Consider the following 15,869-nt stretch of genomic DNA (forward strand, 5'->3'; position numbering starts at 1 on the left):
GTCCACATTAAAGCTCATTTATTCATCCAACAAAGTATGTGTTGGCCACCATTATGTGGCAGGTGCTCTTCTAGGCACTGGGGGTGCAGCAGTGAACACAGCTGGCTGATGCCCTGTCCTCATAGAGCCTCCAACCCAGTGCTGGGGGCGCCAGCTGCCTCTCCTGCTGCTCCTACTGATGCAAACATGCAGAGCCATCTACGGGGACTGCAATAGAGCCACCCACTGCGATGGCAATGCCAGGGTTCCCTGCAGTGCAGCAGCTCTTCCTCTGACACCAGCTTTCTTCTCTCTCTCCTGACACCTCTGTTCTCACCTTGTGGCCAGAATACAGCCCCGGAGTTGGCGAGGCTCCTCTGTACACGCTGCGGCTGCCAGCTCTGCAACATTTACCCTGCCTGCTGCCTCCTCCCTTGGCTCCGTGGAGGACAGCCTGGAGCCTGTGGACATCAGGGTAACGACAGTAATAACCTCCTTGGGAGCAGTCCTCTACAGCTTATATGGCACTTGCACGTGCGTTTGCTCAGCTATGTTGATAACAACCTGTTTGTTCCATAGTATTACTACACCCGTTTCACAGATGAGGTTCAGTGACTCACCCAATGCTACGAGCAAAGTGGCAGAGCTGAGATGCAGACTCAGTCCTTCCGACACCCATCCTTCTTGCACTGCGTTGTGGAATTTCTCCAGCAGTCTTGATTGAGTTAGTTACTGGAAATAAAGCTCTTCAGACTTCATTCCGTAACTAGGAAATGGCAAACCCAGAGCTCTTTTCACTCCCAAGTGAGGGCACATCTGACTCTCTGTTCTTTGAGCCCCAGCAAAGGCAGACAGGTATCTCTCCCTTGAGGACTTGATGGCTTTGCCAAGAAGAAAGGCTTGGAGGGTTTCACGGTCCAGTAGCTGCACACTCTACGGGTCTGAGTGGGTCCTCAGCCCTGGAGGGCAGATACACACCAGGAAGGCCAGACTCAGCTAACAGCGGGGCCCCCCACTCACCCCACAGGGGAAGGCCACCTGTCCATCCCATCTTAGGAAACTTTATCATTCTCATAGGGACGCAGTGACCTTCCAGCTTTCGGGCACCTTGGCCAGCACTCCTTGTTCTTGGTTTCAGGTGATAAGTTTCCCAAAGAGCCCCTTCCCAGCCCGGAGTCACTTTGATGTCAGTGGAACTGTTGGTGGCCTCTGTCTGAGCAGCCCTAGTGGACATCTCATACCCATGAAGAATCTGTCGGAGAATATCGAGGTAGAGTTGAGGGTGCTGTCAGATGTCAGTTTCACTTCAGAAGTTAGTTTTCTTCGTCAACTTGGTTGGGACCAGAAGTTGATTAAAGAGGAGAATCATTAAGAATGGTCTTTACCCTATGTTACACACTGTATTTTAACTTAAAACTATAAATGTATCATTGTCAATCTTTGGGTATACAATTGAAATGTTTCTTTAAATCTGTTGATTGGATTTTTAATCATCTTCATTACATAAACCACCTTTACAATGCAGCCTCTAAAATGTCAGATTTTCTTTAAAATGAAGCAAAAACAAGCACACCATGGTGCAATAGGAGTTCAGATTCTTTTGAGATTTTAGTGATTTTTTTCTCATCTTCTAGTTTTCTCATCAATGACCACCAACAATGTTTAGCAATTCATGTTTCCCGTGTCTTCTCAAAGCATTCGACTTAAGTTTTTATGCAAATAATTCTTTTCACACTACTACTTTGTCACTCTATGTCACTCTGTGGAATATATCATTAAAATTGACCTTTACAAGCACAAGTACAATGGACAAGAGCAGCTTTGGGATCAAACACAAGTGCCTGTTGGTGAGCTCACACCTCAGCTGGCAGGAGAGAGCTGCCATAGGCTGGGTTCTCTGGAAGCAGGTGCTGAGAAAGAACTTGGGGTGCTAGATGTTTGCTAGAGACAGTAAAAAAAGCTGGCTGTGAAGAGGGAGGAAGGACAGCAGGATTGGGCAGAAGAGAAGTCAGATTGCAATCCAGACCTCACAAAACTCCAGTCAACCCTGTAGCAAGTATTAGCCATCGGGCCTGTATTAATCAGCCGTATAATTTTCTGTGTCTTTTGATATTTTGATATCTTAAAAATCTTGCTGGTGAGAAAGAAACGCCCTGCCAGGGCCAGCCAATCCTTATAGGTAGCAAAGGGCTTTGCCAGGGCATGCCTTTCATATGCACACTAACCAATCCCAAGTTCATACCCTCAACCAGCCTCTTTATCTGACTCACACACCAAGCCAACATTTCCCCTGTCCTAAACCATCCTGAGGCCATGTTCCAAGTAACCAGAGACCATCCCTATTCATGCAGCACCTCTGTGCAAATTAGAAGTCTCCCCTCTTTCTGTGCAGATGAAGCCCAAGCCGTGGTACACAGTTTGATGAGCGTGATAGGTGAATAATAGCACCCCAAAGGATGTCCATATTCTCATCCCTGAGCCCATGGATTTGCCACCTGACATGGCCAAAAGGACTGTGCAGGTGTGATTAAGCCAAGGACCTTGAGACAGAGAGATGATCCTGGAGGACCTAGGTGGGCCCAGTGCCATCACAGGTGCTTAACAAGAGGCTGACAGAGGGAGAGTTAACTACAGCTGAGAAAAGGCTGATTTGATGACAAAAGCAAGAGGTTGGGGTGATGTGAGGAGGGGCCATTAGCCAAGGCACACGGGCACCTCCAGAGGCTGGAAAAAGCAAGGAAGGGGTTCTTCCCTAGAACCTCCAGATGGCATTAGCCTGCCAACTTCAGCCCTGTGAAACTGATTTTGCACTTCTGGCCTCCAGTACAGAACTGTAAGATAGCAAACCTTTGGTGTTGTAAGCCACCAAGTTTGTGGTCATTAGTACACCATCCCTGGGAAACTGACAGAATGAGCACAGCACAGAGTGGATCTCAGTTCCGCAGGTGCTCACCCTGCCCTGCTCTGTCCAGCAGCCCTGATGCTCACTGGCATTCCTAGCCCTGCACACCCTTGATTTGATTGTTTTTGATAACAGATTCTGCTGCCCCAACTTTTGGAAGGACACAGTGAGCCAACTGTGTTGAACCTGACCAGTCCTGAAGCTTTGTGGGTGAACCTGACTTCAGATGGGGCAGCTTTGGGGATCCAGCTGCACTGGAGACCTGATATCCCACTCATACTCAGCCTGGGCTATGGCTACCACCCCAATAAGACCAGCTATGACGCCAAAGCTCACCTTCCGCCAGGGGCTACTGCAGGTAGTCCATCAACTGGGCCAGCTTCTTGAGCTTCCTGGGGGATGGGGAGAGGGCGACCAACTTAAAACTTGGGAATCAGAAGCCAAGGAGAAAAAGAAAAACAATTTGCTACATTCAGTGCTGATTTTGTTGTTGTTGTTATTACTACTACTATTATCATCATTATTATTTATTTGGCAACATTAAGTGAGCACTTGCTACATGCCCTGAAGAAACTGACAAGCACTCATAGAACTAACCTAATCATAATCCTCATCACAAGCCCTGGGATGGGCACTATGGACATTGCCTCTTGCCAGATAAGAACAGAGAGGTTAAGTAACTGATACAAAGTCACACAGCCAAGAAGGGGCAGAGTCAGAATTTGAGCCCTCATCTATCTGACTTGGCAGGTGTGCTCTGCACACTGACCTGGGAGTGCCTCTGCTCCTCTGCTCCCAAGTCTCAGGCGGGGAGAGGGATTCCTAGGACATCAGAGAGACCATCAAGGTCAGCTTCCCTGCCAGGTCACCTTGGGTCACCTTGGTTCCTCTCTTCCATGCCGTTAGCCCCAGTCTCCACGAGGCTTCAGGCTGAACTGGATCCATCTTTCTTGCAGATGGGCTGTCCACGTGGATCCTGAACCCAGAGGACCTGCATTTTGGAGAAGGTGTCTACTATCTGACCGTGATCCCCGAGTCTGACCTGGAGCTGACCCTTGGCAGGGACTTCACAGTTGGCATTACCACCTTCCTGTCCCACTGTGTGTTCTGGGATGAGGTCTGGGGGACTTGGGATAACTCTGGGTGCCAGGTAAGGAGAGGACACAAAGAAGATAGAGCAGCTTTGTTGAGTGTGTCCAGCTTATTTAGGGTCCCCTTTCAGTGCCTCTGGTGGCCGTTTTGCACCCCTCCACAGCGTCTTTGCCTATGCTATTCCCTGTGCCTGGAATGCCCCTCCTTCCCAGTCTAGTTAACTCCTCCTTCAGATCCTGCTGCAAATATCACTTCCTTGAGAAAACTGTTACCCTGGCTAAGTCAGATTTCCCACTGTAGGCTCTCCTAGTACATACATCTGGTCCTCCACAGCATTAAACATAGCACTAAGCCGTTTCATATCTACTCAGGAGGCCACTGAGACCATGTCTGTTCCCTCAATGTACCGAGAGCCCCACAAATCAGGAACGGTGTGCTTTGCTCACCATTGGAACAAATGACCATTAAATGAATGGGCAAATAACTGGGAAGCCCTGCTGACTGTGGGCTGCTGGGGGGGCCAGGGTGTCCTCGCCAGGGAACCAAACTTAGAGCTGAGCCCTTTACTCCACTCCAGGTGCTGTGTTCCATGCTTTACTTGCATTAACTCATCAGATCTCCACAATAACCTCTAAGATAGTATGGGTATTCCCATTCTACAGGTGGTAAAACAAAGGCTCAGGAAAGTCAACACATTTACCCCAAATCCCTTGCCTAGTAGGTGGGAGAGGTGGGACTCAAACCCAGGCTCTGGAGCTCCAGGCACTGCTTGTTCAGCCCCCAGCCCACACCTCTGCATGGCACATGGCTCTATTAATTGCAATCAGATCCCTGTCTCAGGTCAGCTCAGCTCTACCCATGACATGTCCAGACATTGGCTTTGAGGCCATTGGAGGCCGTCTCTGGGGCACTGATGTTCCTTTTCTCTCTTCCATGCTTCATATGCTGTTCTTTTCCCGGGGACAACCTACCCTGCCCAGAAAACTCCCTTTGATCTCCCACTCTAATGCCACCTTCTCGGGTGCCTCCAGACATTGGGAGTCTCCCTCTCCTGGACTTCCACAGCACTTCACACCATCCCCAAGAACAGTAACCTCTGCATCTAGCTGAAATTTATCACACACCTGTCTCCATCTACTAGAGCATAAATACCTTCTTCCATTTATTCAACAAATATTCACATGTGCGAGGCAGTGGCAATCTAATGGTTAGAAAAACCAGTGAGCTTTCAGTCTAGCAGGGGCACAGCCAAGAAGCAAATGGCACATGATCAAATGACAGTGGTCACAAGTCATGTAAGAAGCCAGGCCCCAGCAGAGCTACAGAAGGGGACTGAGAGCCAAGCTCCTTCGGGGTTTGTTTCTGCCACAACTTCAGCTCCCTTATAAACTCCTGCCCTGGCTTCTGGCCCCCACACAGAGGGAGTTCCCCAAGTGCCAGGAAGAAATGGGTGCACTGACATGTCCAAGAGACAGTGTGTTCCCCCAGGCTCACAAGAGAGGCCTTTGTACCTCATGAACAAGATGCTGGGTGTGTTTCGACCTTCCAGAGCCTTCACTCCCAGCAGCTGTCTGATGCCCAAGCTGCTGGCCTGGGATGCCCTGCAAGGCTGTCCTCAGAGACCCGAGGATCAGAAAGGGGGATGGTGCAGCAGCTGGGGGCATGGGCTCTGCCATCAGACAGACTTGGGTCTAATCCCATTTCATCAATACTAGCCAGATGACCTTGGACAAGTCACTGTACCTCTCTCAGCATTCCCATCTGAAAATGGGGATAAAGGGTGGCTACCACTTACAGTTGGGGTGGAACCTAGACAAGATTAGGGGGAGGAAGTAGTTAGTGTGGTGCCTGGCACACAGTGAGTGCTCAGGATAAAGTGATTGCTATATGGAATAATCTGAACATAGAGAAGACAATACTACATATAAAATGGAAATCAGGGGCGCCTAGGTGGCTCAGTCGTGAAGCGTCTGCCTTCGGCTCAGGTCATGATTCCAGGGTCCTGGGATCGAGTCCCGCATTGGGCTCCCTGCTCCTTGGGAGCCTGCTTCTCCCTCTCCCACTCCCCCTGCTTGTGTTCCCCTCTCTCACTGTGTCTTTCTCTGTCAAATAAATAAAATCTTTAAAAAAAAAATGGAAATCAAGGAAACAATGAACATGGGACTTGGGTGGCGGCTGGGTTGGGGGGAGCATGAGGACAGACTGGGGGAGAACCACTTAGCTAGGTGTATGTTATTGGAATGTTTCTAGCTTTCGAGTAGATAGGGGGTTCTCAGGTCCTTATTATGTTATTGAAAATATACACCTACTAATGTATGCACATGTGAATGTGGGAGCGTGTCATAGACCAAAAGTTATATGAATCCAATATTGTGTACTTGATGTTCATTATACAGACAAAGATACAGATACAGATATAGATATCACTGAGGAACCATAAATAAGTAAATGGGATCATCAAGTTTGGGTGGAAAACCAGAACCAAATTCTCTAAATGGCTGAAGAAAGCTCCAAATCTATAGTCTATAGACCTTCTCAGGGGGTAAAGGCAGAATTATTGCTTATATATTTTCTCAAAGGATACTAAAGGTACAATTACTGTCACGAGGGTAATGAGCAGATTCATTCCCGGTGTTCAAGAGACTCTCATGTTGGAAGGGTTGGGAAAGCCCAGGGAGGCAAAGATGCGGGCATAAAATGTCTGGTCCCTGGGCTCCCAGCATCCACTTGGGTTTCTTCTCTGAAACCAGCTCCACTCCCTCCGGGTGTGCCAGGTGTTCCCATAAGCCCCACAGCTGCAGACCAAATGCTGACCAGGATTGGGAAACAGAAGAACAATGGAGCAAATACGGAACTAAAATCTGTCAATAAACAGCTGGGGTCATGCCCATGTGGAGGGGTCAGCCTTTGCTGGGTGGCTCGTTAAGGAAAAGAGACAAGAGTTACCTGCTGGGGCAGTTTGGGCCCCAGCAGGTTCTTCCTCCTCAGGTGCTGAGCAGAGAAGAACTTTGTGCATGCCAGTGTTTTCTGCTCCCTCCCACCTTACCATCTCCGGGTAGACCCTGGAATGAAGAGATGGTGCTGAGTTTGGGGTTGAATGCAAGATTCGTTGCCCACCATATGGCCCTGGGAGGGTGTTTGCAAGTTGACAGATTTAGGGAAGGCCCTAAGTACAGGGTGTGAATTAAGAGCACAGATACGGCTCCCTGCCCTGGCTCATTCCTGTCTCCCCAGCCTCAACCTCATTATACTATACCACAGGGGACTGGGAACCCAAACTCCATCTACATACCATGCCCCCCATAGCCACACCTTGCCACCCTTGTGCCTAGGGCAGTGGCCAGCCCACCAGGAAGAGTGATCCTGAGGAACAGGTCTGTACAGGCCCTAGAGGCAAGAAATTCCAGGTCCAGGTCCCCAAAGTCTAGAAGTGGGAGTCCCAGGGCCCAGGACCAGGGTAAGGCACGTAGGCATCTATAGTGCAAAATTTAAAGAACGCCTCATTCTTGGGGTCACCTAGAACCTCACCCTAGACACAGCTGGGTGGTATGTGCTGTGATGGGCACATCCCCGGGGCCCCCTGACTCCCATCTTGTGCAGACGGGTGCAGCCTGAGGACAGCTAGAGTGGCACTCCTCAAAGCATGAGCCCTATCTAAGATCTAACGGGTGAAATTTAGGGAATGCTTTCCTGGTGCTGAGACACCAGCTTAGGATTTAAACATTTGTCCTTCCCATTTCTTTACATGATTCCCCCAGTCTCAATTTTTTGGATTTTGTGAGATGACCAATCATCCTAGTGTGGCTGGGACTGGGGGCCTTCTAGGACACAGGACTTTCATGTTTAGAAGAAGGAAAGTTCCTGGGAAACTGAGATGATCTGATTACCCCGGATGTCCTCTCAGCATCTAGCCTGTTTCCTGGCATAGAAGTAGCACTCAACATGTATCTGTCTGATGAGTAAGCATCAGGCGGAGAATGTACTGGGATGATATGTACCAAAGTTGTGATAATGGCTGCTTATGGAGGATGGGGGGCAGAGGGGACGTCAACTTCACCCATAATAGTTCTTTAAAACGGTAAAGAAGACTGACAAGATGTACAGTTGTCCAGTGAGAATGACAGGTACAAAGATTATTGTTATAGATAATATTCTCAGCATTTTAAAATTTTTAGTTAAATAAAAAAGCTCCAAGGGAATCCTAAAGCTGGTCTCCCCAGCGCCCCCTCATGGCAGTGTCCACCTCCTTGGGCTGGAGCGAGCCAAAGATATGCTGGCATTCCCACCAGGGTCTCTTTGGGGTTGCAGGTGGGGCCACGGACCACCCACTCCCAGACACACTGCCTCTGCAACCACCTCACCTTCTTTGGAAGCACGTTCCTGGTGATGCCCAACACCATCGACATCTGCCAGACTGCCGAGCTCTTTGCCACCTTCGAGGACAACCCTGTGGTTGTGACCACCGTGGGCTGCCTCTGTGTGGCCTATGTGCTGGTGGTGATCTGGGCAAGGAGGAAGGACGCTCAGGATCAGGCCAAGGTGAGGTTGCATGGCCCTCAAGAATGGGAGGAAGGAGCAGGGTGTTCCCTTGTAGGATCTCCAGGGGATGGAGCCCAGGTTGGGAGCCAAAGGGCTAGCGGCTAACCCAGATTGTCCCAGGTAAGCCAGCTCCTCAGCCTCATATGTAAAATGGCCTTTCTTATCAAATTGTCAGGAGGATCATGTTATTGACCATTCACAGAGGGTTTACTGTATGCCAGGGATTATCCCATCTAATGCTCCCCCACAGCCCTAAGAAGAAGGTACTGTGTTGAGAGTCCCCAAGACCATCCTTAAGTTCAATGATTCGCTGAAAGGTCTCACAGAATTCAGAAAGGCTGTTACACTCATGATTATGGTTTATTAAAGAATGCAGGTTAAACTCAGCAAAGGGAAGGGTCCAGGAGAGATCCAGCAAGAGCTTCCAGCTGTACTCACCCAGTGGAGTTGTATGGACAGACTTCATTCTTCTAGCAATGGCGTGTGACAGGACATATGAAGTACCACCAACAGGGGAAGCTCACCTGAGCCCTGGTGTCCAGGGTTTAATTGAGGGTCAGTCACATACATATGGAGTGCCCATATGACTCAGTGTAGTTACTCAGTCTCCAGCAAACCATCACCACCACCACCCAAAGGTCAGACTGATACAGAATGGCCCAAAGCCCTTACATAACTCACATTGTTAGCAGAGACTACCTGGTGTGGACCAAGGTATTCAAAGAAACTCTTATCAGCAGGATATTCCAGGGACATAGGGGTTATCTTTTAGGAGCTAGCCAAGAGCCAGGCCTTTCTTTGAAATGTGTAGGGTTTGGACAGCCCAGGCCTTCTGAGACCCTCCTCTCCCCTTTACTGCACAGGTCCTCTATCATCTTACAGAGGAAGAGACCAAAGACCAGAGAGGGCAACTAACTGGTCCAAAGCCACCTCCCTGAAGCCAGAATTCAAACCCAGACCTGCCTGATAATAAGACAGGAATGAGACATAGAAATGAGATCAAACAACAAATTGCCAACAACAAAGTTCTGATTATTTTTCCAATGTATGCACCATGTCTGACATTTAGTGAGTGAGCCTTCAATAAAATTTTGTGTCTTGAGTTACAGTGTATCTTGTGCTCATCAACGAATGCAAGGATGCAATGTCCCAAAGCACTGAAACATTCTCCATTCCCTGCCCTCCCAGGATGTTAAGGTGGCATGAAACTTAATAGTAGTTGCAGCATTTATACGGCTGTCTTCAATTCACCCAAGGGATTAAACATTAATACTTCAAGTGCCTCACCTGTAGGCTGGTTTCCAAAAAGCAGACTCTGCCATGGAGTTGAGCATTCAGTGTTTCACAAAGAGTGCTTGGGATCAGCCCCTGGAAAGGGAGGGAAGAACGCAGGATGAGCAGAGAAAGAAACTGAGCTGGGAGCTCCAGAGATGCCCCGAGTTGGGTCAAGATGCCCAGGTCTTGATCATGCCCAGACACCTCATTAATCTGCCATTGCGTGTCAGCCTCTCCAGGAGAGCATATGACCGCAACAGAGGTGGCTCTTGCATCCCTGGCAACTGGGGGAACAAGCCCTCCACTGGCAAGAGATCTGGGCGGCTCATCACAGAGTCCATTGCAGACTAGAGAGTCTGGCTTTGTTTTGTTTTGCTGCTAAACCACCTTAATGTTCATTCCCTTTAAATTCCCTTGGAGTCCCAATCTGGTCACCAATGTTAGAAATTCTATATAGGGCGCCTGGGTGGCTCAGATGGTTAAGCGTCTGCCTTCGGCTCAGGTCATGATCTCAGGGTCCTGGGATCGAGTCCCGCATCGGATTCCCTGCTCAGTGCAGAGCCTGCTTCTCCCTCTCCCTCTGCCACTCCCTCTGCTTGTGCTCTTCTATCTCTCTGTCAAATAAATAAATAAAATCTTTATTAAAAAAAAAAAGAAATTCTATATAAACAGAATTTGTATCATTTACCAGATCAAACATTGAACTGAGTCTCAGCTTAATGCCAAGTTCATTTCCAGTCTGGCTACTTTGAGTTTTATTTAATGTTAGATCCATGTTGTACTTTTTAAAAAAAGTTTATTTTACTTGTTCTCATCTGATGGAATGAATAAATAACATACATAATTTTATTCTCTCCCTTTGTCATGAGTGACCAGCTCAGTCTTTGCTATTGTGCAGTGGATGAACCCACTGAACAGGGCCCTTCTAATGCCATCCTTTTGTCCAGGTGAAAGTCACAGTACTGGAGGACAATGATCCCTTTGCCCAGTACCACTACCTGGTGACAGTCTACACTGGACACCGGAGAGGAGCAGCTACTTCCTCCAAGGTACGTTACCATGCAAGAACCCCCTGGGTTGATCAGTATGACCCACCCTGCAAAGCACTTGCTGGCCCATTGTTGAGTCACCTTAGCACAGTGGATTTAGTGTTGTAAGGTGTTTTTTTTTTCTTTCTTTTTTTTTTTTTTTTAAAGATTTTATTTGACAGGGACACAGTGAGAGAGGGAACACAAGCGGGGGGAGGGGGAGAGGGAGAAGCAGGCTTCCTGCTGAGCAAGGAGCCCGATGCGGGGCTTGATCCCAGGACCCTGGGATCATGACCTGAGCTGAAGGCAGACGCTTAACCGCTGAGCCACCCACATGCCCCTTCTTTTGGTTTTTTAAAGGAAAGAATCTTTTGCCAAACCAAACATCCACCGAAGTCCCAATATTTAAAAAGATAAAGGAGAATAAGTTAAGGAAGAGTTGGGGTCTACCACTGTGCCCCTGGTCATCTCCCTTATCCCTACCAAAGAATAACTCAGTTAGTTGGTAACCTGCATGCAAATTTGCTCACATATGAAGAACAGTCAGTAAACTGTTATCAATGAATAAAGAGAAAACAGAATTTTTAAGAGAGAAGAGAGAAAGGAAAGAAAGAAAATATGCCTGCCATTTGAAAACAATGAGTCTTGAGTTACATTTTTTGGGTAAACTGATTAGCTGGCAACTAGCTAAGAGGTCAGGCTGAGCCATCTGTCCTTGAGTAGGCTGACTAGAAGTAGTGAAGAAACTATTTCACTTGCTTATAAATTCTCTGAGGTTCTTGAGCATTTAGCTGCGGAGCATATAGCAGGTTTTCTCTGTAATGTCTCAGCACCCTTAATTAAGTCTGGCTTGTGCCACATCACTCATCAGAATATACTGTCCTCTGCAGCAGGCTTCAAGGTTCCTTTACTAAAACTGAGGGCTCCGTGGAACACAGTTTGAGAACCACTCGTGCTGTGTATACTATCCTGGAGAAAGCTCTTTTTTTTAATGACATTAAGCTTCATTAGAGTGGAGCATTTGCCTTTTTATTTTTTAAATCTTATTTTTATTTATTTGTCTTATTTTTATTTTAAAAATTGTTTTATTTTAGGGGTACCTGGGTGGCTCAGTTGTTAAGTGTCTGCCTTCGGCTCAGGTCATGATCCCAGGGTCCTGGGATTGAGCCCCGCATCAGGCTCCCTGCTTGGCGGGAAGCTTGCTTCTCCCTCTCCCACTCCCTCTGCTTGTGTTCCCTCTCTTGCTCACTCTGTCAAATAAATAAATAAAATCTTTAAAAAATTTTTTTTTATTTTGATTTATTGCTGTGTCTTAGGTCCTCAATCAGCTGTCTAACATAGAGTAAGTGCTCAGTAACTACTTGTGGAATAAACATAGGAATTAATTTCATCCATCTAATGAAACATTCATCTCACTTCTTTAAACATTCAAGAGTCTATCTTAATAGGAAAGGAGTGAAAACTTACAATCCACAGGCCAGTTCTTTTTCTGGAGAGTTGCAGTCACATTTCAGTCTGATATTGGCTTAGTTTGGGTATCTGGCAGAGGCCAGGGATGCTGCTAAACATCCTATGATGCATAGGAAAGCCCCCAGAGCAAGGGATTACTGGGTCCAGAATGTCTATAGTGGAGAAACAGACTAGAAACAAGAATTCAAGGGCAAGTAGTTGATTTGGCGGGGGGGATCCTAGGACACCCCAGTAGAGGACCGGGAAGCCGACAGGGAAGGGAAGGAACCAGTAAAGGGTGCCAACTCGTTACCTGTCTGGGCAGCTGAAGCTAATCCTATGATGGGACTTGGGAAGATAGTAAGCAACGTGGGCCTCAAAGTCATCCCCACTGATGGCTGAGGGAGCTGGCTTATATACCCACCAATCCCATGAGTTATTGGTGGAGGCCAGATCACTGCACCATTAATTCTCTGGCACTTCCAGTCTCTGCTCTCACAGCCCAAGAACCCCCAGGAAAGCAATGCAGCTGCTGGCAGCTGGACGTGGGTGCGGGGATTGCTGCAGCAGTGAGGCTGAGGGAGGTGGGCCGAACACAGGTGGCAGAACTGTAGCTGTTTGGCTCAAGAAATCAGGCATGCTCATCAGCAACACCTGGATAACTGCAGAAAAGCAGGTCCCTGGGCCCTGTTCCCAGCATTTTTAGTTGGTAGGTCTGGAGTGGAGCCTAGAAATATGCATTTTCGAGATAATGGGCACTTATGCATTCATGTCTCAGTGCCAGGCACTCTGGGAGACCCTGAGAATATAACCGTTAGGGGAGGAAACCAGTTCCTACTCTAGAGCCCTTACAAATAAATACATGGCCACAAACCTGTACCCCTGAAACAAATAATACATTATATATATATTTTTTTAAGTATTATTTATTTATTTGACAGAGAGAGACACAGCAAGAGAGGGAACACAAGCAGGGGGAGTGGGAGAGGGAGAAGCAGGCTTCCCGCGGAGCAGGGAGCCCGATGCGGGGCTCGATCCCAGGACCCCGGGATCATGACCTGAGCTGAAGGCAGATGCTTAAAGACTGAGCCACCCAGGCGCCCCAATACATTATATGTTAATAAAAAAAAACATAAAAAACCCCCACAAATAAATATATGGCAAGTTTTAAAAGGTTACCAAGAAGTGTTTTGTAACTCATGCTGAAGACATAAATGCAGGCAGTGTCACCCTGAATCTTCATACACCTGAAAAATAACTCAGGCAAGCCCAAGACTGGAGGAGAGTAGAGAACGAAGGGGCCTTGCACTGTTGGTTCTTGTTGGGTTTTGGATACTTTTTTTTTTTTTTAATTTTTTTTTTATTCATGTGACAGAGAGAGAGAGAGAATATGAGCAGGGGAGAGGGAGAAGCAGACTCCCCGCTGAGCCAGGAGCCTGATATGGGGCTCGATCCCAGGACCCTGAGATCATGCCCTGAGCCGAAGGCAGACGCTTAACCATCTGAGCCACCCAGGCGCCCGGGTTTTGGATACTTCTAATGAAACAAGGTCACCAGGGCTTGGTTACCATGTGGAGTTGGTCACTCCTAGTCTCTGGATTTCAGGTGACTGTCACTCTATATGGCCTGGATGGAGAGAGTGAACCCCACCACCTGTCAGACCCTGACATTCCAGTTTTTGAGCGGGGAGGAGTGGATGTCTTTTTACTCTCCACCCTGTTCCCCCTGGGGGAACTGAGGGGCCTGCGGCTGTGGCATGACAACTCAGGGGACCGGCCATCCTGGTAAGTCGGTGGGGGGCAAACCATGAGAACTCACTAAGACACTGTGCATCTGCTGCCTGGCTGATCCTCACAAGCCTCTGCAAACACATAGAATGGATACCCATTTCACAGATAGAAACATTGAGGGTCAGAGAGACCCACCCACCTATGAGCCATACAGATTGGATCAGTAGCTAGGAGAAGGACTGGAGGTTGCAGCCTGAGGTCCAGTGCTAGCCCCACCCTTGGCACATTTGCAGCATCAACCTTCATTTAGCCTCCAGTTTCCCATCTGTAAAATGGGGATAGATGCCCATTTTGAAGACAAACCTTGCCCAGTAAGAGGAGATTAAACGAGACACTGGGCTGATTATTTAGAAGAGGTAAGAACATCCGCCACTGCTGAGCATTAAGCTAAGGCTTCCTGTTTCTGCACCTTTTTTCTCATCGCTCCTCAAGGACAAGTACTCTCATTCTTGTTTTACAGGTGGGAAAATCTAAGCTCAGGCAAGATAAGTGACTTGCCCAAGGTCACACAGCTGGCAAGCTCCTGGGAAGCAGACCCTGAGATAGAGTTGAGGGTGCAGGGTGCCTGGGACCAGCCCCTGGGAAGGGAGAGAAGGAAGCAGGGTGAGCAGAGGGAGAAGAGCTTTGACGCAGCATAGCAGCTTGGCTGACGCCCATGGGGAGCTCTGGAGTGTCCCGAGTTGGGTTGGGATGCCCAGGTCTTGATCACACCCAGGCACTGTATCCATCAGTCATTGGATGTTGGCCTCCCCAGGAGGGTGTGTGACTCAACAGAGGGGGCTCTTGTGTGCCTAACAGGGCTGTCCTCCTGGAAATGAGAAAATGCACGTCTGGAGCTTCCGAGCATAGTCTTCATTACACAGTAAATGCTCAGTAAAGAAGGGCTCTTGATATCATCGCTATTCTTGTTGTCATAAGGCAACAGGAGAAATGGCTGCTCCGACATCCCATCAGAGGTGAGATGATTTCATTTCTTCCCCGGGTCTCAAAGACCTAAATCAGGTTAGATGATACCCATGAAGTCCTGAGTCTAAAAGAGATGACTCACTCTCTGGGTGGATGCCAGCAGGAAGACCAGCTTTTGGTGCCTATGTCTGCGCCTCCCTGAATGCACACAATCTAGACAACTTGGCTTTCCTCACTTGCATCTGGATGCTGGCCTTAGGCTTGCTGCCCTGCACCAGGGTTAATAGTTTCAGAATGTACCCTCTTGCACCATATCTGTGAAAATGTGGCAGCCTCCAGTAGCTGGCTCTCCACACTAGCTGAGCTCCCACATGAGGCCAATTCACCCCCTGATTGGGCATTTTGGTCAAGGCACCAAGAACAATGAAGAAAAACACAATATCTCTCTTTTCAGGAGTTCTTGTTCTTAAACTCAGGTTTGCGAAGGTGTCAATCTTTGTGGCATCCAAAGAAGCCTCACCCCCCCCAACCTTGTCCTCAGAAGTGTGGGTCCCTTCTCCAGGTACGTGAGCCGGGTGCTGGTGCATGACCTGGCTAGGGACCGGAAATGGCATTTCCTCTGCAACTCGTGGCTGTCCACTGATGTCGGAGACTGTGTCCCTGACAAAGTATTTCCGGTGGCCACAGAGCAGGATAGGAAAAGATTCAGGTACTTTTTTTTTTTTGTAAGCAAATGCTGTTTACCTTGTTCTTTCATCTCTAGGGCAGTTGCATCGCAATCCAGTCAAAGCAGAATAAAAGCATGTTTCGGCTTTTGGGCCTGGGTAGCTTCAAGTGTGTGACATTAATAACCAATCAGCTTTTCTTGTTGGGATTGAGGGACCCTGGAGGGACATGGACCCTCTGAAA

At 48.2% G+C, this 15,869-nt stretch overlaps 1 protein-coding gene across 1 annotated transcript; it reads left to right on the forward strand.

The window, feature by feature from the left end:
• The first annotated feature begins 2,937 nt into the window (after positions 1-2,937).
• On the forward strand, positions 2,938-15,606 carry LOC118023537 (polycystic kidney disease protein 1-like 2). The gene is made up of 6 exons (XM_035024728.1): positions 2,938-3,239; positions 3,838-3,888; positions 8,282-8,512; positions 10,735-10,836; positions 13,870-14,048; positions 14,853-15,606. The coding sequence occupies exons 3-6, from the start codon at positions 8,360-8,362 to the stop codon at positions 14,929-14,931; spliced, it is 513 nt and encodes a 170-aa protein (XP_034880619.1). The 5' UTR covers positions 2,938-3,239; positions 3,838-3,888; positions 8,282-8,359; the 3' UTR covers positions 14,932-15,606.
• The last annotated feature ends 263 nt before the right edge of the window (positions 15,607-15,869 follow it).

The sequence above is a fragment of the Mirounga leonina genome, unplaced genomic scaffold, assembly GCF_011800145.1.
Source record: "Mirounga leonina isolate KUSES-001 unplaced genomic scaffold, KU_Mleo_1.0 Mir_180, whole genome shotgun sequence".
Taxonomy (NCBI): Eukaryota; Metazoa; Chordata; class Mammalia; order Carnivora; family Phocidae; genus Mirounga; species Mirounga leonina.

What these genes read in the sequence shown, in the direction of transcription:
- LOC118023537 (XM_035024728.1), top strand. Translation starts at nt 8,360, where the DNA reads ATGCCCAACACCATCGACATCTGCCAGACTGCCGAGCTCTTTGCCACC. An exon ending in GAGCAGCTACTTCCTCCAAG is followed by an intron (nt 10,837 to 13,869) that starts GTACGTTACCAT and finishes TCTGGATTTCAG; the next exon opens with GTGACTGTCACTCTATATGG. An exon ending in TCAGGGGACCGGCCATCCTG is followed by an intron (nt 14,049 to 14,852) that starts GTAAGTCGGTGG and finishes TGTGCCTAACAG; the next exon opens with GGCTGTCCTCCTGGAAATGA.